Raw genomic sequence first — 22,664 nt, 5'->3', positions numbered from 1 at the left:
ATTTTCTCAAGTTGAATGGACCAATTAAAGCAGAAAAGTGAATTCGAACGATATTATGAATTTGCAATTTGTTCAATGTGAAATGTTTAAAAACGATTTGGAATTTTAGGCATTATCTTACCAACCACAATCATCGAATAATCTATGTGGAAAAAACCACATATTTCAATAATGCAGAGAAAAAACCGATCGAAATTTATGTTGCAAAAATATGTATGAAATATGTGTAATTCAATATTCAATTCAGAGTCTTTTTTGGATATTAATAAAACTGCAGCACGTTTTGCTGTATTTTTTTCACCAATGGATTTCGATTATAGATAAATTTATAGGGACAGATGACAAAAACAGTAAATCGTTTTAGCTTCTCTTTTCATTTGGCACGGCCAAGGTGGAATTTTAATACGATAGCATTATATAAATTGGCATGTACTCATCGAGCTTAAGCTTGAATATTTTTAAAGCCAAAAAAGTATTGGTTCGTATTTATGAAATTTGTTTTAGAACTGACTCCAAATTTGCACCAAAAAAAAAAACAATAAAATATTTTAACGACATGATTCATCGAGCCAATGAATGCGCACATATTGAAAAATGTGTTCGATTTTACCAAACATGATACACAAGTTTCCAATAGCCACCAGTGTTTAACATGTAGTAGAGTGTTTTTGAAGGAGAAAATAAATGTAACATTCGCCCATAGGATGTTCCGTAACTTATTATAAATGTGTTCGCAATAATAAAATGTATTTTGAAAAATGTGTCAATATACATTACATTATTGGCTCAACTAGTAGCAAGAATGTGGTGAAGATAAAATGGTACACAGTATAGATCCCATGCTATGTAGGCATCATTGGCATCGAAAATCAATGTCGTCGCAAGCTTTTCAAATATATTGGTCATTGACTGCACATTTTCAATCGGTATTAATGCCAATGACTTATGCTATACACATTGTCAGGCTTCAACAAAAAAAACATGCACTGAAAATTCGAATACTGAATAAAAAAGCAAATTTAACAAGCAATTTAAACGAATAGTGACATAGGTCCATCCCTTTCAATTCTTCTTCCAAATCGTAAATAATAGTTTGTTCATCGCTTCCCTTTTTAACACTTTTAGCTATATAAGAGCAATTGCTTTTGCATATGACATAAATAAGATCAATATTCTATTATAATATTTCGATTAGTGAAAATTGACATTTTATTCAATAATCTGTACGTAGCAGAAACATTTTGAAGGGTTGTATGTAGGTGTTTGTGCGTTTGTTATTTCACTCTTTCAGATCGTTCGAATAAAATACAAAGCTTTGTTACATCCCACTCAGTCATCAATATTACAGAATTTGATAATAAACAAGGACCAAATATGAATGAATAGAAAATGGTTATATTCGGATATATCATAAATCACCTTACGACTACTGAAAGCCTATACTATACATCCGGCTCAATTCCCGTCCGTAACGAGATTTATGTATTACCGATGAAATAACAATCATTTTTATCAAATGGTTTCAATTTTCCGCTCACACAAAAATACCACTCATCACATGAACGGAGATAGAATTTCGAAAATTACATACGACTATCGCCATCTTGTGAAACTTTTGCAATTACGTTTTGTATGTCGATTGTGGTCAACCGAAGTATCTCACTTCTTGCATGCATAACAAACAATAATTTTTTTTCAAATCGATTAGATAAATAAGAAACAGTGTGGTTTTAGAAACTTTATGAATCGCAATTTTATTGATTTCATTTCTTTAGTTTTTTTTTTTTAATTTTATGAACATTTTAACGCTAAACTTACATTTTTAGATAAGACTTCTACGAAAAAAAAAATTATATGACAAAATGTTCAAAAAAATAATAAAAAAATAGAATTGACGAGCGTTTTTTTTTTGTTAAGGAAAATATTTTCTTTTGTTTTTGTTTTTTAACATAAAAAGAAGAAAAAAAAATGTACATGTCAACTTTTTTTGTTTTGTGATAGAGTAAATTGAGAGAGAGAGAAAACTGTCTCAACAAAGTAGTCGAACTGAATCGAAGAGATTTTTTTAAGCTCTAAAATAATGTTAAATAGTTTAAAATGAATATGCGCTGCACTAAATGTGAACCACAATTGCAATTCTATTCCATTTCATTTGATTTCACTCTATTCCTATGTTTCTCTCTCTCTCTCTCTCTCTCTTTCTCTATCTCTTTCTCTATCAATTCCCAAACAACGTTGAGTTAATTTCATATAGCTTTTGGGAAAATTGAATTTCTAGTTTTTGTTTTAAATAAAAAAAATCACACGATCATTTTGTTGGCAAATGAAATGGAATACAATCACAATTCGGATGAATGTAGGTGTGTCAAATGTGCTTTTATTTTTGTCATCAATTTTCTTTTTTTCATTTTCTTATTTTTTTCAAATTTTTAATTTTATATGTTAAATCTTCATTTATTTCGCAAAATGAATTGATTCATTAACTAATTGAGGTGAGATGGCAAATCTAAAGGCCGATATCGAAAATGCTCTCCTAACCAACTATTTTCAATTCTTTTCTGTCTCATTGTTCTTTTTTATTGTTAATATTTTATTCGATTACATGAATCTTTTCTATTTTCTTATTCGAGTGTTATTGATCTGTACGCTCCCGATGCAGCCGGAATAAGAGATTTCCTTGACACATTTTCACAATCATTTCTTCTTTTTTTTCGCTCTCGAATTGAAAAAAAATTACGTTCAAATAAAAAAGAAAAAACAAAAATAATTGCAAAAAGTTAAAAGAAAATATATATTTAAAATTCACATGTTGAAAAACACTTTGTTTTCATTCATGTACTTCTTTATTTTTCTCAAGAGTGTTTCTGTGTTTCGGCAAGATTTGCTATCAATCTTTAATTTACGATCGTATTTGTGTTTGACTCGCATAAAATAATCGTAATCGATGTTGTGTGAGAGGAGTCGAATGGATAAGGAAGGGGGAGCGAGGATGACGTTTGCCGTAAATTCAATTTGAAACATATGTTTCACGCAGTCATCACGACAGTTTGGCGAATAAAAATGTAATTAAAATAAATTATCATAATAAAACTGAATATGCCTAGATTAATAAATCCAATTAGAGTTCTATTTATTTTTGTTTAAAATTTTTTTTTTTTTGCTGTTTTGCAAAACATAAACTCTTCATTACTCAGTCCCTTCTAATTTGAACAGAACTATTTACGCGCTAGCATTTATATGTTCTACGACGGTTCTTGATTATATACGAAAAATTGCAATTTATTACGAACATTGATTTGTTTTCAATTCGGTGCAGACTTTGTTTTCTTCATTTACTTTGATAATTTTTCTTTTTTGAATCAATCAATATAATATCAAAAGCAATCCTATAAAACAAACAATTATTCATTTTGGCGCATTTCATTTTGACTTATGGGCTTATGCATGTCTCTTGTTTGGCCGAGTGTTTTGCTCTTTCATCTTGTCCCTCTATGTTTCACTGATTTTCTATTCTAAGGATTTTTGTTTAATTATTTTTTTTCTCTTTTGCTAATTGATTATTTCGTATTCCACTTTCTTCGACCTTCAGCGACGTTCAGAGTACGTTCTTGGATGTACTCGATAAATCATATTCAATTTCAAATTATTATTTATTAGTTTTTTGTTTGTTTTTCTTTTCTTTTTTTTTTAAATATATAATTTTTTTTTTTCAATATGGAAGGGTGAGAGTTTTGGATTGCAAACTCCATTGATGCCAAAAGATGCGCCTGATTAATTTTAATCTCAATGTCGGCCGAAAAGATCAAAGGCAAAATGATTGGATGTGTGTATGTATTGACACACTGTCAACATTTTACTTTTAGTTGCATGTGTGAGAATCCATTTTTTTTCTTTTGTTGAGCTAAAATATTCATATTATGAAACAAAAACGGAGAATACCGATTTTTGGGAGTGCTACTATTATTTGTGAACCTGTTCTGTTACTTTCGTACATTTCTATTTGATTTTGACTTTCATCCACGGTGAACACTCATATAGACTCTTGCCTTCGAAAACATATTGGCTTCAAATAAAATCATTCTTAATTGTTTTTCTCTTCTTCATAATCAAATTAATTCAGCGTTATGAAATAGCAAAATAATGTGTATGCGTGTGTGTGTATGTGAGTGTGTGTGTGTTTGTGTGGGGTGAGGGGGGATGGAAATGTGTATACGGTTGTTAGTTAATTTGTTTAGTTTAACGAAATGAGAAAAAAGAATGAAAAAAGGTTCGAAAATCTCTATGTTGATTCTTTGATAAGAATTTCCTTGTTTTCTAGATTATTGTTATTATTGTTGTTGCTGATGGCCTCTTTGTTGCCTGCATTTATTTCATTGACAGCTTTCGATGCCTTGGAGCCGGCATTACTGTTTGCTCCACCACCGCCACCGCCTCCTCCACCACCATTATTTCCACCGTTTGTTTGTTGATTTGCGTAACGACGTGGTTTACCATTCTCACGATTGTTGCCATTGTAATTGTTATGATTTTGTTGTGTATTCGGATTGTTGGCTGATTTTTGTGAATTTTCATTTGAACGGCGACTTTGTGACTGCTGTTTTTGTTCGAATTTGCTGGAACTAGACGCATTTTGTTTTGATTCATTCACTGCAGCGCCATTTGTATTTCCCACTATAAATAGAAGAACAATCGAAATGAATGCAAAATGTCGATGTTGAAATTGATTATTGAACTATCGTAGTACATTTTCATATCACATACCTGAATTTGTTTGATTGTGGGTATTTTTTGCTTTTGGTCGTCGTCTCGAATTGTTATTTTCCACTGACGAATTACTTTCACGATCAACACTCACAACATCACGTTCGGTACGCTGTTTGTTACTACTATTTCCGCTTCTTCCGCTCGATTGTTCGCGATAATTGAACTCTGACTTCGAACGTAGGTCTTCCGATCGACGATTACCTCTTTTTTCGTTATACCATTTTCCACTATTGTATCCCGATCGATCATTATATGATTTTGACGGCAGATGACCATTTCGACCAGAGAAATCGTCATTTGTACTGCCTTGACGTTGAACATCTATGAAAACAAAAAAAAAAAAAGAACAGATAAAGGACAAAAATTCACAAATCAATAGCAGTCCACTGAAGAGTGAAACTTTATAAATTCATTGAACATGTTATTAACAGCCATTTGGAAATCACTCTGATTAACGTCACTTATTGATGTCGTTTTATTTTCTTTTGTTTCATTTCGTGTATATTTGTTTTTCAATTCAATACAGCAGATACTCATATATATTGAGCGAAAGTTTATCTGGAATGAATTTTTCGTATTATTTTTTTTTTTTTTTTTTGAGAAATCAATTCAAATGTAAGTGTCATTAATTTTTTAGTGCGACTTTATTTCTATCCTTTCAAAATACTAATCGACCAAATGTTGGAAACTAAATGTAAAAAAAGTGGCTTTTGCTCATAATAATAAAACAACCTCGAGAACTTTGGATATTAATATGTCTATATATTGTGATGGGAGTGCGTGTTGAATTTATTTGCTGGTATTGAAAATTAAATAAGTTGAAGTGAGAACAAATCAAATCACATTATTTTTTTTTATATCATCAGCTCTCCTTTTGTGAGCCTTTTTGCATTAAGTTCTTATAATAAATAACAACTATTTGGATTCAAAATAATAACTAAAACGGAAACAAAATAAAAATTGTTTTTCGTTTTGCCATGGTACGGCTTGAACGCAAATTGTTCTTTTTTGCCTTCGTTTGTTTGCGTCACTCTCATTTCAAATGCATCTTAATGTAAAATCGTAAATGACGTTCGTCAATGGAATTGCATGGAATTCCAGTGAATTTCAGAGATTCATATGTTATCATGTAGATTATTCTAAATAAGTCTGCTTCCAAAAAAAAGATTGGTTCAATGCAAAATCTACTTAGTCATTTGTATACATATATTTTTCATTCGTATAGTTTTGTTTTGTTAATTTTAATCTCAAAATATCGAAAAATACGGTATAACGCTTAATATAAATGCTAAGTGATATGATTATAATCATGGCTTTCGAACGAAAGGATACACGATCTCCATCCCATTCTCTCATGAGTTTACTTTGATTCTAAATATTAATATAAATGCAATTCATTTAAAATGTAAAACATTAGAATCTAATGAAAAGTCTATATTCATTTGTAATACATTGTGAAACCAGATATAATCGATCAGAGTTTAAAATTAAAGCACAGAGCAACACTTATGTTATTATTATAGTAGATTATGTGTTTGTTCGTTTTTTTTTTGTTGGGAGAGAAATAAATTACAACATAAGTGCTTACATTTAATCAAATGTAGTTAGTTAGTTTGTAGTCTTTGTTAGACATTAATTTTATCACTAATATGATAGAAAATAAGAGCATTTCAAATAAACAAGATATGGTTCCCGGAAAATGACTTATGATTTTCTTTTTTCTTAGTTTTGTTTTGTTTTTCAATGCAAATATTTCGTGTTAATTGAAAAGAAGGCCACTCGTTAAATGTATTATGCATGTTTCATTTTTAAAATGTCAACTTCATTCGTGTGCACTTTCCATAGTTTTTTCATATTTAATAGCCATTTTGTATGTGGCTCATTTCCATAATGGAAGATTTACTATTAGCAGATCAGAACTCTTAATATAATTTTTCTAGAGAGTACTGTCAGATGGATCCATCGTTTAGATTTATCCCAACTTTATAGATCCGTTTGACAGTACTTCCTAATTTTGAAAACATCAACATCGAAAATAGTTCTGTTTTCTTTTCTCGGTACTGTCGTTTCTAAGATGCAAAATACGCAATGCAAATTGTTATTTCAAATTAATCAATTTCTGTCGGAAATTTGGTCGGAATATTGATTGATTTAAAAAAAAACTGAAATTGTTTTTTACAGCAACTTCTTGGTTAAAATTCAAGAGTTAAGCTTCTAATGGAATGTTTTTTTTTTTAATTGACGAACCAATCGTCCAAAAAGACAAGATACGATGTTAAAATACTTAAGGATTGTTGTTATTTGTATTTGGTTCTGGATGTTGTTTGCTGTGATTGAATGATGCAGACCGTCTGCCACGATTACCAATTTGGCTATTATTTGGTTTTGTTTGTGACATTAACGATTGATTAGAGGGGCTATTATTACTGTTACTATTACTAAAATTAGTTGTTTCGATGGTTTTATGTAAATTGTTACCAGGATGATAGCGTGAGTTGTTTGCCCGACCGCGTCCGCCACGGCCACGCATACCAGACGAACCGCTGGTATTTGATGTATTCCCTTGATGCGATGCACCCGATCCACGGTTGTTTGGTCGCATCGTATCTACATCACTGCTGTAGCCACGATCGGATCGTCGTTGAACAGTGAAATTTTGCATTGAACTCATTGATGTATTGCCCTGAATAGCGCGCAGTTGTTGATCGATTTCTAATTTTTCTTGTCGTAACAATTCAACTTCCTGCCACCATAATAAAGAAGACAAAGAATATAATAAAGTACATTTGCATTCATTATGTATGTCATTCAAACTTTTCTTACCTTTAAATGCACTAGATGATATTCGAGTAAAACTTTTGCGTTTGAAATACTTTCAATGGTGCCAATAAATATGAAAGGAACTTGACCATCTTCGTGTGGTATGCTTGGTTGTGGTTCATTGTCACCTTCAATCTATTTTGATTCAAATGTAAACCAAAAAAAAAAATATTATAAAGACAAACAATCGCTATCAACATAAATATTTCGAATGAAAATTCTGAATTCGTTTGTATTGCGCTATGATGCGTTTTACCTTTACCCGAACGACGCCACTTTTGTCGACAATTTCCTGAATAGTTCGTCCATTTTTTCCGATCACCTTACCAACTAGGTTCCGTGGTACTTGGATGGACTCTTCACTGTATTCAAGCATTGAGCGAGCCTTTCGTACGGCCTCTTCAGTCTCACCAAATATTTTAAAAGTACACGTGTGTTCCTCTAGTTCGATTTGTGTCACACCATCTAATTTACGGGCCGTCTGTATGTTTATTCCGTGCGCACCAATCGCCAAACCCATCAGATCTTCTCGCACCCGAAATTCGTCTGAAAAACTTTAAAAACAAATTCCATATTTAATACGTCGTTCGGGCGACATTAAACCCAATAATACCAACTGATATAAATGAAATGAAGATCGTGCTAATAGACACGACTAAGATGGTTTTTATTTTGTGTTTTTCGTGTAAATTAATTGGCCTTCTTTTTTAAATTTCAATCTAAATATTATGTGATTTTTTTTTTAGTTTCTGTTCAATTTTGGATTTTTTGTGTAGGCTCCGAAATTCAGATTATTTGAATGTTTGTGTATTTATAAGTATACGTGTGTGTGTTTGTTTATATATATTGTGTATAAAAAACAAATTTCCCAAAGATTATTGCACTTGCCGAAAATCTATCAAGCCAACTAAAATAAATATATACGTGTCTGCTTTACAATAAAACCCCTTACTCAATGGAAAAAGCATCAAATGGTACTCGAAATCAATTAAGTTTTCTAAAAATATTTTGTTTCTTTTTTTTTTTTTTTTTGTTGATGTTTGTTTTCAAATAAAAGCATGTTCTAAACTGCTATAAATGACTTTTATTGAGAAAGCAGTGAGAGAGAGAGAGACAAAAGGAAAAAGTATATCTATAAAATACCTTCCACGTGAAAACATCCCGTCAAAATTGTTACTGTGTCGGTGATTCATTTTTTTTCTGTAATAGTTTTGATTATGTTTAGACAACTACTCTTTCAATTTAGTACCGATAAAAATCGAAATCAAAATGGTGTGTGATCAACAGCACATAGGGATCTCTCTAGCAATGAGTTTGAACAAATATTTCTTGTTGTGTGTTTGTGTTTGTATGATAGTTTTTTAAAAACGTTATTAAACGGGAATCGGTAATTTTGAATCGAAACGGAATGGCAAGGAAAAGCGAATATTAGTTACGAGATACCGTTCAAGACGATCGCCATAAATAAGGATAAATTATAAATATACATATCCAAAAAGTGAACGATTTCATAAATGGAATAGATTCAAACGATATGCCGAACTTAATATGCCTTTGGATGCGAATCAACTAAATTGAAATGAAATATGAGGGGGAACATGTTTGTTGCTCTCTCTTTTCTCGTTCAAAACAATTGACAATGTGTATTAAATACTCACCCTCCGGACGTTGTGTGAAGTTTTGTTGATTCCAGCTGACGTGCAGCTTCTTCAGTACGTTTGACAAGTAAAACCTATATCGATTTTACCACACATATTTATGAAAAAGTTGTTAAAGTTGATAACGATGTGGATATGATGAAAGAAAGCGTTTACCTTTTGACTTAAATTCCGAAAATGCATTTCTTGAATCATGCGGGCCTTTTTCTGTGACGCTTCATCAGTGGATATCATCAATAAATTACCAGTTTCCGGAATGAAACGACAAACGCCGGCACGTACTGCTTTTTGAAATTCCTTGTGAACACCATCAACTTTGGCACTAATCGTTCAAAATAGAATTAAATTAATTGATTGCAATACATTTGTGATGTGTTTTTCTTGTTATTGGATATCGTCCTTTTTTTAGGTCGGTAATTGTCAATTGAATACTCACTAAACTCTTAGTTCTTCGGGTACTTCGACTTCAAATTTGTGAAATGTTGTTGCAGTTATTGGCGGATTTGTATTTTTTAAGCGAAGTCTTTCAGCAGCCACAATTTCCCTGTAACTATGTTCCCAGCCCAAATACTCAACAACTAAGAATTCGCCTTTAATCATCTAGAAACACACACACAAAAAAAAAGCGATCGCTTCGTTACACAATTTGCTTGAGAAGTTGCCAAAATGCATACTGTAAAATGAGGGGGTGAAAACAAACCTTAATATCCGCACACCACCATCCGCATGCCTCGCGGTCATTCGAACGGGAATACACTTCGACTTCCATGCCTTCGGAAAATACTGGTGCGACTGGTGGCTCATCTGGCGGTAGGCGAACTTGAGTAAACAGGAATTTTGACTCTTTTTGCCAGCTGAAAGCAGAAGCAAAAAAAAACAATGACCAAAAACAAAACACTGTTCACATAACAAGATTTTATCTTATGGATGATTTTCAACATTGATGTGCACTTAGCGAGTACGGCTCAAGGCCCATTTTTCTATCAATATAACAAATTCCACACTTTTATCACGCACAAATACATCCATTTCAATTGCACTTTGATAACAAACAAAACACAAAACAATAGAATATGGATTTGCTTGTTTTCGTTGTTGTTGTTGTTTTTTCGTCAGCACTAGCACAATCGTTTAATTCAAGTGGGCACCCATTTGTGGAAATGTGAAAAATACTTACTCATTTTCAAAAGCCACCATAATTCCATCGTCAAAAAGATCTGTGACAACTGCCTATAGATTCGAAAAAGGAAGAAATGTTTAGCAATGTTTATTGAAATTTTTAATGCAATCGAGTTCAATAAATTTGAAGCTCATTCGTGTTGGACATGGCACAAATTGGTTTTTGGTTTTCGAAAGCAAAAAATCAGCGACATTCTACAAATATTCGGACTGTGTTTTTTTTTCTTTGGTGTTTGTTCTTATTCCCTTTAGTGGTACTTTGCACGCAACAGTTTTTCTTTGTGGTCATTTTACATTTTTTTTTTGTTTGTCATTTTTTTCGAATCACTTTTAATTTTGTTTTTGTGTGGTTTTTTCGTCTTTGTCGGCTGTAAATCGGGCTTAAACATGTTAATGGGGGTTAAAATAATTCTGAACAAAATTAATAATGAATGAAAATCCTAGAAAATGCATTGAAGACAATCAAAATACATATTTCCTTCGATCTATTTTTTTCTCTCTCTCATTTGCTGTGTAAGTGAACTTTACAGAGTGTCGCATTATATTTTGAAAAACACAATCGGTATAAGACGCAATTTTTCCATTCGGGACATGCAATTCGAAGCGAATATTTTTCAGTTTGAATGCAGCATTTCATTTTTTGGGAATAAATTTGCGAATATTTCATCACGCCCTGGTGTCATATAAGATAAATCATGGCGTCTGCCGCACTCTCTATATACATTCGTAGAGAGACAGGCAACAAAAAAAAAATAATATTATGTATGTATATAACATATGAACTTATGTGTATGCAGAGCATTATTCTCTTGTTTCAATTGCCGGACAATTGGATTTCGCTACTCGATTCGTAAATGTAATGCATACAGTGGGGAAAAAAAGTGTATGCGGTGAAAAATGTTCGGCATCATTACAAATTGCACTCTTTTTTTTTCTAAATGGTTGTCACACACAAAAAAAATGTTGTCTATTTTGGATAAAAAAAATATTTTGTACAAACCTTATACCAAGCACCATTTTCGCCGCACACCTCAACCGTAATATCGTCCATTTTGACGCGTTTTTACAAACAAATATAATTTGAGTATCTCGTAAAAGGAACAATTTTTTACTATTTGATGCCTTGCAAGATGTAGTTTTACGTTCTGTATGTAAAAGTTATAAGTTCGGTGACATTTCTCGGTTCGTACGCCATAGAACTTCGATTGGAACGCATGGAATGACTGCACGAAAGAAGAAGCAAGAAATATTAAAAAAAACTGTACGAATGTTGCGGCGCTGTTGTGAGCAAAACAATCATTTTATAAGCGCACGAATGTAAGGTTATGTTTGTTTCTTTCGTTGTTTGTTGCTCAGTTTTTGTTAAATTGAAACACTGGAATTTGCTCATTTTTCGTAAGCATTGCATTTGTTTTTTATTGTTTCAATTTAATGGTTCGTATTTTCATACACATAATGTCATTAATGCAATTTTGATATAAAAATGTTTGTTTTGAATTTGATATATTTTTTGTTTTTTTCGAAATGATGTTTCACCGCTTATTTATTCACATTTTCGCGCTGTCAATTTGATCGAATTAGTGTTGACTTGTACGATAAACGAAAGAAAGGTAACCTTTTTTCGGACGGTTTGAATTTTCAAAGTGTGATTCACTGAAATAAAAACAAAGAAAAAATGCACACACCGATTGTCATTCACCATTGTTTATTTATTCATATGTGGTTAATCGCCGGTCTTGCAATTTTCATTAATTTAATCAATGAAGAAGATTTTATTTTTATTATTTTTCAATCAATACATTAAACACAATGAAGTGTTTAATAAAAGACAAATTAACTGCAATACCGAGTTCTACATTTTGTCATTTCAAAAATAGATTTTAGGCAAAAAAAAAGAAACATGATTTAAATACTCATTGCGATGGACCATAGCATAATGCTATTGAATTTGAAAGAAAAAGAAGAAACAACAACAATTAACAATTGAATAGATTTGAGAAAAGATTTATCAAGCCTGCGGTGCCTTGATGGGTATCATTTATGAAGTTAAAAGTGACATGAGGCTCTGCGAAGCAACAGAGATACACACAAAGAAGCTAAGTATAAGATACATACGATAATCATAAACATATTTAACATCTTTAGACGGCATCATAGTCATAGACATGACATACATGTACGGCTTACAAGACTTGGTTCGTACCGTAGAATCAGAAACACGACTGACCTAAAACACGGGCCAAAGACACAAAGCTCTGTAAGTGATAAAGGAATTGAAATGAGTACCGATGAAGATGTGGTGCCAAACAAGACGTACACATGTAGCGGGAGAGATAAAATGCACACACCAATCAACGAAGAGAAGCAACGGATGAAGCGAACGATGTGCTTACACTCTTACGCTCTCGCGCGCTCTCTCTCATTTTCATCACTCTCTGTGTGTATAGTATAGAATATACGCTGCATGTATGTACGTTTGTTGTTTTTTTTGTTCTCTCGCTGGCGGTGAATTATTTGCTACCGCATAAGCTTGATGTACGGTGACCGGGACCGATTCGAAGCAGTTCGTATATAAAGGCAGCACTATACAAACGGGTAGTTCAGTTTACGGTTAATATTCAATTTTTGCATTTTGAATAGAAACGAAAGCGACGAACAACAACACCAACAATCAAATTTAAAAGAACATTGTCAATTCGTTTTATATCTTCAATCGCTGACAAATAATATTGTTCAAGAGAGAGAAAAAAAATAACGTTGACGAAAAATAAGAGATCCAGAGCGGAAAACATCCCTTGTATTTATGTGTATGTGTCCTTCTGAATTGATTGTTGTTTTGTGCCAATGTCAAGTTTCTGCAAACGATTGAGTTCCTCTTGAGCATTTCCGAACAAATAATTTGAAGTGTTATACGAGCTACCTGCATCGATTGTGTGTATATGAATTGAGACTTCACCAAACAAAAAAATTGTGCGCCTAGGTCAAGTCAGTGGTAAAGATCTACCATTGAAATTTCCAAGTAGGAAACAAATCATAAAGTGATAGGAAATTTTCAAATATTCAACAATGTATTTACGCGTGCTATTTTCATTGATACTAATCAACTGTAAGTATGATCATTTTATGTATGCACTCCATTGACTTATTAGCGTTCAAATTCAAATCGTTCTAAAGTCACGTCAGTACAATATTATTTCGAGAGTTGAAAACACCCAACCGAAGAATTTCACGCCCATTTCTATTTGTTCGTTAGAATCATTCACAATACTCACTTGCCTTGAACTCGGAAAAGAAACAAAAAATCGAATCATTGTGCAAAATCCAGAATTAGTGAAATATAAAATAACTTCGTCTTTTTTTTCCAATTTAAAAAAAAGCGTCAACACAAATTTTTGTTATTGCAAATGTGGTGCATCATATGTGTGGAGTCGTGTAAAATAAAATCAAATGAATTAAACCACAAATCATTAGTTATGGTTGCGTTAATTCGAGTTTGAAGCCATTGCCAAAAATGGACAATGATATCTCCTCAGCAAGACTATGGTCAATTCCCATCATAAAAGTGTATTTATGGTATAAACACTTTAGCCACAGTTTAATTTATTGCCCATAATTAAATGTCGAAAACGTATGCCGTCATCCCAATTTGGCAGCACAATTTTTTTTTATTCTCGTCTGATTATTTGAATGGGGTTTAATTTGTGGTCAAATTTATTTGTTGATATAAATAGGCTGTTGAAGTTGATTACGTTCATTAAGAAGTAAAAAAAAAGAATTGATAACATTGAATGAGAGCACATTCACAGCCAGAATGAAAAGGTTGAATTTTTTGTTGTCAAAGGTTAAAATGTCGATATACCGAGAAAAAAAAATTATACTTCTAATTCTATCAAATTCAATCAAATGGATAATTAAAATCGCCACTCATTTTGCGCATGAAAATTGCACTCAATATCTCCGATATCTGTTATGGAACACGAGCTGTGCACATGATTTCAAATTTAGCATTTATGATCGACAAAATATTGCTGAGGAAAATTCTGTTTTTTTTTTTTTTAATTGATAAAACATTTTCTATCGATTGTCAGAAAGCCCCTGCATCAGCATAAAGTAAAATTTGTCATAAAAAAAGATGAAACAATCATATCATAATCCTAAAATATTTGCTGTTTTTTTTAAATTCACAGAATATGAGCAAAATGTATACGAAAAAATCACGACCTTATCAGTTGTCGATTGTTGACGAGACACGTTTATATCGAACTATCTAAGAGTCATGGTGCAATAGATATAGATTGAAAGAGGCAAACAAAATAAAAGAAGAAAATTATACGGAAAAAGACGACAGAAAGAAAGATCAAGAATTATATCAATTAAATAAGTCGAAATTCCAACTTTGAATCGCTTTTCCAGTTATTAGAATTACATACACCGTAAATTTGAGCCAATACAATGAAAACAAATGATAATGATACAAAGAAACAAGAATTATGTTAAACTAGATATTAATTACTATTTCAAGTTTATGATGTTTGATGATGACGTTGATTTAGCAGCACAGTGCGTAATTTATGGCTAAAGGCCACCCGTTCAAATTCCGCAATGATATGCTTCCTATTCGATTATAATCAGCTGACAATATGCGTGGCTTTGATAAAACTCCATGTGGTTCGCCGATGTAATGATATCGTGTTCGAGCTGCTTCGTATGACCAGCTTCAGATGCAAATAAAATCGAACCAATAAACGACGAATTATCTAAATGAATGAATTTTATAATTTTTTATTGCTCTCTAGCGCATTTTAGACGTTGTGTTTGCGCGATATAGACAGAATATTCACAAACAAGAAAAGTTATAAAATGTCTGCCAAAACAAAAAAACGAACTAAGTTCAAATGATAGATTGTTGATTGGGAATTTATATCGGCTATAAATTCCTTCCCAAAAACAAAAAAAAAAACTGAAACAAAAGAAGAACAATAAAATCTCTTATCATATTAACTAATTAATAGAGAGTATGTTTTTTTTAAATATCTGTAGTACCGGGCGGGTACTATGGCATATATATCAATTCACGCGCTGGTAATAAATTTTTGGTAGTACGCCATCATATATTGAAATGTTCGTTCCTGTTAGATTTGAAATGGTCATAGCACATGAACAACGACTGAACAAAAAAAAATTAAGCCGTGTGCATCCATAAATCTTTTTAAGAGTTGACGTGGGCCCCGTTATCATGTTCTGCGTTTTTCGCGATTTCTTCTTTTCAAAATTTAAATCTAAAAATACCAACTGTAACATACATTATCTTTTCTTAGTGTCAATAGGCACATACTCTATCTCATGTCCATGTGAATAATTTATTTTTAACCTAGACAAACAAAGTGCATATGCGAAATCACTGCCATTTCTCTTTGTGCCGATTTCAGTTCATGTTTTTTTTTTTCTTTCAACAATCTCTTTCTTTTTCAATTCCGTTAACAAAACCCGAGAAAATCCAACGGGTCACAGTGATAATAAATGAAAGAAAAGAAGCATTTTCTTGCTTTGTAGAAAGTATTTTTGCACTATGTTGTGCTAGATTCCGATTATTTCTTCATCACTTTGAGAATGATGCAAGTGCATATCATCTCGAAGTCATCCTTTCACCTCTTCGCACCATTGAATGTTGCCATTAATTCGAATTGTATGTGACATTCTTTATTTTTTTAGGTGTGTTGCTTTCGAATGCCGACCACTGGGGTTATTTACCAGAAGAAGACAACGGCGTTGTCAAGGGTAATGTATCTTGTAATTCATTTTCTATTTAAATAAAGTCTTTGCATCATAAACATCCATCAACATCAAAGATCTGGCGCATCTGCTTCGATTTTTAAATCCAAAAATCTATATATACTGAACTTGCTTCTGATTATTATTTGCTTTGCTTTGATTGATATGAGCGTGGTAAAAACTTTGTTTGTTTTAATTATTATTTTTATTTTGACTTTTTTGTTGCACGCCATAAAACCCAAAAAAACTTGCCGACAGACACGCGATCAACAAATGTTTAATGCATAAATAGAACTTTGATCGATATTGATTTTTCATTATGATCAGATATGCAAAAATCAAGTTTCAAATTAAAATTAAATCGAATTCAATTCATTCGGTTCTTTAGTGATTTGCCATTTCGACGTTTATTTTTTTATGACTCCTGAATTTTTTGCAAATAGCATGTGTAAATAAGAAAACGAGTCGTAAACTTTTCGCATAGAGACAATGCCATCGGAAAAAATGTAGAAGATGATATTCAAACATATATTTTCAACAGATATACATCATATTATTTAATATCGATCCTTCAACAAAAGCATATTTTCATAGAGAGTGCAATAAAAGTGCCAATTTGGTGTGAGACACTCAATTACGTCAGTGGAAAATTTGGATTGAAGTCAAAATCACTTACCATTTTTTTATAACCCACTTGAATATCATAACAAAATGAATGAAATTGAAATTTAACGAAGAAAGAGAGATAGAGAGAGAGAGAGAGAGAGAGATAGAAATGGAAATAATAAATTTCATTGTATGTGTAAAAAATTATATGAAACAATGATCACCCGCTCGCTCGTTTGCGATAATCAGTTCACCGTCAATTGATTTTAATGCAGCGATTTCTGACTTAGTGTTAAATATGTGTTTTTTTTGTCGATATGAATGCGCAATTTTCGTCGAGATATTCGGCTACAAAATAGCACGTAAATTTACGGTTTAAGAAAAAAAAAAAACGAATATCTATTATAATTGAATCGAAATAATTATTTGCCATGGTTGGAAAAAGCATACTTTAAATTTTTGTAAAAAAATACATTTCCCTCCTTGTTAAAAAAAAAAACACTTACCGGAATTACTCTTTGAGGAATGAGTTACTGTTTTCGTTGGGCTTGAATGTTTTTTTCCTGAATAAAAAATTCTCTCATCGATTCAAATGATCGATTATATATTTTTAATGAAAGACCGCACGATCCACGAGACTCCAATATCGAAAATGAGTTTATAATAAAAACGCAACTTTGAACTCATTTGTTAAGTGTTTTATTTTAAGTCAATTTGTTAATCAAATTATCAAGTTATTATTAGTTTATGTATCTTTAAAACGCGAAACATTTCGCGATATGTCATATTCCATTGAAATATCGTACCATCTTTGTAATATTTGAATCGTTATTTGTTCTCTTTATTGTCCGCAGGAGTTGAAGAATGGGGCGGAAAGTGTCGAAATGGATCACGACAAAGTCCTATTGATTTGGCAAAAGATGCAGCTGTTATGGGACGTTATCCATCTCTATTCTTTCGAAACTATGAAAATCTATTGGAAAGTGCGAAAATTCGCAATACCGGCCATTCATGTGAGTATAAATTTGTGTAATTGAATTTTGTTTTTGTTTTTATCGTTCCATTCCACTTGCGTTATATATGCACGAGTGCATTTCATTGCGCCACAATTAATCTGATGTACTATTGTACTATTTTATCGTGAATAAAAAAAAATGCTAAAAGGCTAAGGAAATAATGTGAGCATTAAGGCCCATTTAGATGTAATCAGATTGAAGTGTGCTACGCTGTTCTGGCATTGATATGCCAAAATCAGAAGATAAAGCAAAAAATGTTTGAATATGAAGCGAAAATTGTTAAAAGAACCTATATTTATCATCAACAGTGATCCTAACCCTGGCTTTATACATATTTATCAATCAAGCTAACAAGTTTAATGAAGTTATTCAACCATGTCCAGCACACAGTGAAAGAAAAGCCCAAGAACATCGAAAACACCACAAAAGAACAACGACAAACAACCACAAAGTCACATGTATACACACACACATGCATGCTCACAACCCATATGAATATTAATTCATTTTATATTAATTTATGTATCCTCTTCGCAGCTCATTGTTAACAGAGCACGTTTGTTTTGATAGCATCGTATATAAGCACATCGTTGTTGGACAGACACTTTGTTCAAAATGCTTTAATTTCAACAAACAATGTTTTGTATGATATAATGTTAGTACATTATTTTGATAAACTAATAACTTTGTTTTGTTTCTTTTTCGTTTTGTATTTTAGACTTTGTGTTTGAATTTTTGTGTCGTCTGTGATTTGATTGACGGAAAGACACCTGATTTTCTCAAAACAAAAAAACAAAAACAAAACCGATCTCTTCCATGTTTGAATAGAATGGAATGATTTGACGGCATTTAACCACTTTGTTTGACGTATCACTAAATTTGATTTATTGAGCATTAATGTAATTGTATTTACAACTGTCAAATTTAATTTCTATTTTAACCGCTATAAAAATGTTCCATTATGTTTTTGTTTTCATTTGTTTTTTATTCGGCTAATATTTCGTGCATGGATTCGTACGTGCAATACAAATATTGACATTTTCAAGTGCGAACACTTTTGGAATTGAGTTAAATTTGAAAATAGACATTTTCACATACTTATCCGTATCGAATGATCATCAAGCACGAATAAAATTGGCGATAGAGAATGGGAAAGAGAGAATATAGTGCCTATACAAAAGCATTACATCGAAATAAAAAAAAAGAAGAATCTGAACAAAACGCTAGTGAAAAATGAGCCGCTCTTTACAAATGAAATGCATTACATACCAAACAAATACGAAATACATTTCATGTACTTATGTTCTACTTGTACTTGAATGTGAATGACCTTGACCGAGCATTTTGCTTTGCTCGCTATCTTACATTTTACAGCTCGCAAACACATAGGCTCACACAATACATAAGTTATGTATTGAATGCTTAGCATAGCCAATTTTTTTCTTTCGTGTTTTTTTTTTTTCATTCGTTCAGAATTCTATTTGTTCAATATTCGGTTCAGATGCTTTTCATGTCATTCTCAGCATTCTCGAGCCGTTTTTGCAAACGAAACATGAATACTTTGTTGTGCCTGTTTGTCGCTATCCACATGTGAATGCGTGTGTGTATGTGATAGATTGAGAGATAAATGCAACTGATAATCGGTTTTTGATTTACAATGTCGGATATTTATCTTCAATCATTTCACAATTGTTTTGATATGCAGCCAATGATAAGTAAGCGTTCGCTCTGATATTGTTGTTTTGGTTTATGCGAATATAATACCATTTATAAATAATACGCGTTTAGCACTCGTCCATTGTATCATAGTTGGACTTCACACGTAGCGAAGATGTGGTTTCACATTCATCATGCTATAAAATGATTCGATGATATCAAGTGAATAATTTGCAACAGCCAACTTTGGAAATTAGAAGCGCATGTTGCATTCTGGTTTCTACTTATTTTGTAAATACGTAAATGGCCCAAGCAACATAATCTCTAATGAAGATGAACAGTATAAATGCAACGAGATAATCGAACTACTGGATTCGTATGCATATGACACTTGGCTGTCTGATAGCAGCACAAAATGAGACGAAATAAATCATACAATCATTTCAGTGACATTTCTTTTTGCAACAATGCAGTAGCTCAATTGTCTGCCACCAGACACATCTAGACACAATTAGTTGCTTATTCAACTGTTATTGAATCTTTGTCACATTTTATTAAATAAACAAATTGCACAGAACATATTTATAAACAGACGGGATTAATTTCAAATTAAAATGAATGACCGTTTAAAAAGAAACTGACGCTAAGCCCCCCCAAGAATGACAAAATATATATACACTGCAATTTTGATCAATATGCATATCGAACTACAATCCTTCTACATAAAAAAACAAATATGGTCTAATCAAATATTTGTGTGTCACTTGGGCAAAAAATGATATATTACTTCATGTATCCATATCAAACCAAATTCTATTGAGATTATTTTCAAAGTGACACAAAGATTTTCAATAATCATGGCAATTAAAAATTACTTCATTTACATGATTTCTCGAAGATAAACAAGTTTTAAGCCGTCAGAATTTGTGGTTGTTGTTGCTGTGTTTTTTTAAATTTTAATAAAGTCAATAAATTATATGCGTTTTTTTTTTGCGTTTCGTGAAATTATCAATAATAATAATGTTTATCGTCTGTATGTTTTCAATATTATTTATTTCATTGTTTACAGTACAAATTGATATTCCAAATGATCAAGAGTATTTAATCACTGGCGGCGGATTGCCCGGTATATATAAAATGGATCAAATGCACTTTCATTGGTCGTCCGAACACACATTAGATAGCAAACGGTAATTAAATCATTTTTTTACATAGCTTTATTATTATTACAATGTTAATTAATAATAACTGACTTCGTTCAAAGTCAATGGATTTTAACGGGATTTGAAATTATTACTGTATTATTATTATTTTCAATCTCAATCAATTAGATTCGGCTTGGAATTGCATATTGTGTCGCACAATCAGCGTTACGCAAACTTCTCGGAAGCTGTACAAAATAAGCAAGGTGTTTCGGTGTTGGGTGTTTTATTTCACATATCCGATGAAATCAATCCGCTGTTGAAAAATATTTTGGATAGCGCTGAATCCGTTAAAGATGCCGCCGGCCAATCGAACGCAATAAAAGCGCCATTCTCACCGATGCAACTATTGCCAAAGGATCGGTCATCGTATTTTCGATATGAGGGTTCACTCACAACGCCATCGTGTGATGAAGCTGTTATTTGGACTGTTTTAGATAAAACGGTACCATTTTCAATAACACAAATCGAACGATTTAAACAGGTAAAAGATGCAGAGGGCTCATTATTGACACATAATTATCGTCAATTACAACGTCTTAATTCACGTCCACTCGTATACGTTCGTGACGATTTCATCGATGGAGCGGGCTCATCATCGGAAATGCAATATTTTTCACTGACAACAATGATTAGTGTACTCATTTTCCATAGCGTCACATTCTATTTTATTTGAAATAATTTAAGAATGTCAACATTTGATTGTACATTCGCAACGGAATGATTTGAATGACGCATTTGATTTGTAGGTTTTGTTTTTTTTTATTGTCAAAATATTGTTAAATGTGCATGATGTATGTGTGACGTGAACAAATTCTAACTAATAGTTCTTGATTCTCAAGTTTTAGGTGATTCAGGAAACTATCCAATTAGATGTGAAAATATTGCTTATCACACACACGAAAAAAAAATAATCTAAAAATAACTCTGCATCTGTGCCATCTTTTTTTACTCATTGACTCTCTCTCTGTGTATGTCTTCTTATCTAACATTTATATTTTGTATTCATTTCCGCGTGGCTTCACAAATCATGACAAACCTTTTTTTTCTCGCCTTTTTATTCGATATGAAAATCATATTAACCAATTTTTTTGAAGCCACACAGCGAGATAGCAAATTATTTTTCAACAATAATAACATTAAACGAATAGAAAGAAAAACATATTACGTATAAATTTCAGCTAGTCATTTGCCAAATATCAATTTAACCAATTATTTTATCTGTGTATGTAAAATGATGTAAAGTAATTGTTCAATGTTAATTAATTAAATTTAGGTAAAAGTTTGAGAAGCGTAGTTAATTACGAAAATGATGAAGAAAAAAACAAAGGAAATTATATGAACATCAGTTACTTTGTATATTTTTAAAATAGAACTCACAATTACGCTTTTTATTTAAGTTTGCCTCAATTTTCAATCATATTTTTGTGTAACAAAAAAAAACTATATTCTTTGAATAAATTCAATAAAAATAAATTATGTCGTCGTTCAAGTTTTTTTTTCGTCATAAATAAGCAATTTGAAGTCTGAGAAGGAAAAATTGCTTATTTTGGGTGTTTTTGCTGTTTAACCGGTTTTGTTAAACTTTGAGCGGTTGGTAAGTCGAAGTTAGTTTTATAAAACTTCGTCGATTATTTTCGCCGAAATTTTTTTTATCTCCATTATAAACATACTTTTTGGAGACGAACACATTTAAAATGTGACATTTTTGTACGAATATTCATCACAAAAAGCACCGAAATTATGATAAAAAATCTATACTTATGAATCGTGCCATCCTCTTTTCTAATCATTAAAATTCCATACAATTAACTAACCCAAATTTTATTTATGATAATTTGTAAATGGTTTATTTGATATATGAATTTTATCATCATAACGAAGTATATATGACGGCCTAAGAAGAAAACAATAACATACAGAATATTCTGCAAAAAGACGAATACAAATTTATGTGAGCAAAAACCAAATATACAAACAGACAGCGCAAA

The 22,664-nt window shown here is 31.8% G+C and overlaps 3 protein-coding genes across 7 annotated transcripts in view; 2 read left to right on the top strand and 1 right to left on the bottom strand.

Moving 5' to 3' along the window:
* Nucleotides 1-3,544: 3,544 nt before the first annotated feature.
* Nucleotides 3,545-11,633, bottom strand: LOC116338483 (synaptic functional regulator FMR1). 5 transcript variants are annotated; one of them, XM_031763775.1, is made up of 12 exons: nt 11,422-11,633; nt 10,420-10,472; nt 9,943-10,096; nt 9,679-9,842; nt 9,399-9,564; nt 9,243-9,316; nt 8,728-8,784; nt 7,847-8,138; nt 7,588-7,719; nt 7,243-7,507; nt 4,762-5,085; nt 3,545-4,671 (listed from the first exon to the last, which is right to left on the bottom strand). In XM_031763775.1, exons 1-12 carry the CDS (start codon nt 11,470-11,472, stop codon nt 4,280-4,282), a joined length of 2,124 nt encoding a protein of 707 aa, XP_031619635.1. In that variant the 5' UTR covers nt 11,473-11,633; the 3' UTR covers nt 3,545-4,279. The 5 variants fall into 5 exon arrangements, with proteins under 5 accessions (XP_031619635.1, XP_031619633.1, XP_031619634.1 ...); XM_031763773.1 differs by having other exon boundaries at nt 7,841-8,138; nt 11,422-11,632; XM_031763774.1 differs by having other exon boundaries at nt 7,841-8,138; nt 9,943-10,093; nt 11,422-11,632.
* A 674-nt stretch (nt 11,634-12,307) lies between these two features.
* On the top strand, nt 12,308-21,750 carry LOC116338539 (carbonic anhydrase-like). The gene is made up of 5 exons (XM_031763879.1): nt 12,308-13,527; nt 16,134-16,199; nt 17,654-17,812; nt 20,541-20,661; nt 20,803-21,750. Exons 1-5 carry the CDS (start codon nt 13,488-13,490, stop codon nt 21,347-21,349), a joined length of 933 nt encoding a protein of 310 aa, XP_031619739.1. The 5' UTR covers nt 12,308-13,487; the 3' UTR covers nt 21,350-21,750.
* A 388-nt stretch (nt 21,751-22,138) lies between these two features.
* LOC116338540 (small lysine-rich protein 1) overlaps nt 22,139-22,664 on the top strand; it is a 1,760-nt gene continuing 1,234 nt past the window's right edge. Inside the window, exon 1 of the mRNA XM_031763880.1 lies at nt 22,139-22,270. The gene's annotated coding sequence lies outside the window, so the exon portion shown is untranslated. The remainder of the gene's footprint in view (nt 22,271-22,664) is intronic.

This window comes from Contarinia nasturtii, unplaced genomic scaffold, assembly GCF_009176525.2.
Source record: "Contarinia nasturtii isolate CC-2019 unplaced genomic scaffold, AAFC_CNas_1.1 Cnas_scaffold_414, whole genome shotgun sequence".
In the NCBI taxonomy this organism is placed as follows: domain Eukaryota; kingdom Metazoa; phylum Arthropoda; class Insecta; order Diptera; family Cecidomyiidae; genus Contarinia; species Contarinia nasturtii.
The sequence above is the reverse complement of the archived record's forward strand: the minus strand, read 5'-3'. Positions and strand labels throughout refer to the sequence as shown.

Bases quoted from the DNA above. Each gene is read 5' to 3' on its own strand.
- LOC116338483 (XM_031763773.1), bottom strand. From the start codon at position 11,472: ATGGACGATATTACGGTTGAGGTGTGCGGCGAAAATGGTGCTTGGTAT. The intron at 7,720-7,840 runs GTAAAACGCATC...GAATCAAAATAG, and splicing joins GTGGCGTCGTTCGGGTAAAG to ATTGAAGGTGACAATGAACC. The intron at 7,508-7,587 runs GTAAGAAAAGTT...TTATGGTGGCAG, and splicing joins ATCATCTAGTGCATTTAAAG to GAAGTTGAATTGTTACGACA.
- LOC116338539 (XM_031763879.1), top strand. From the start codon at position 13,488: ATGTATTTACGCGTGCTATTTTCATTGATACTAATCAACT. The intron at 16,200-17,653 runs GTAATGTATCTT...TATTGTCCGCAG, and splicing joins AGACAACGGCGTTGTCAAGG to GAGTTGAAGAATGGGGCGGA. The intron at 17,813-20,540 runs GTGAGTATAAAT...CATTGTTTACAG, and splicing joins TCGCAATACCGGCCATTCAT to TACAAATTGATATTCCAAAT.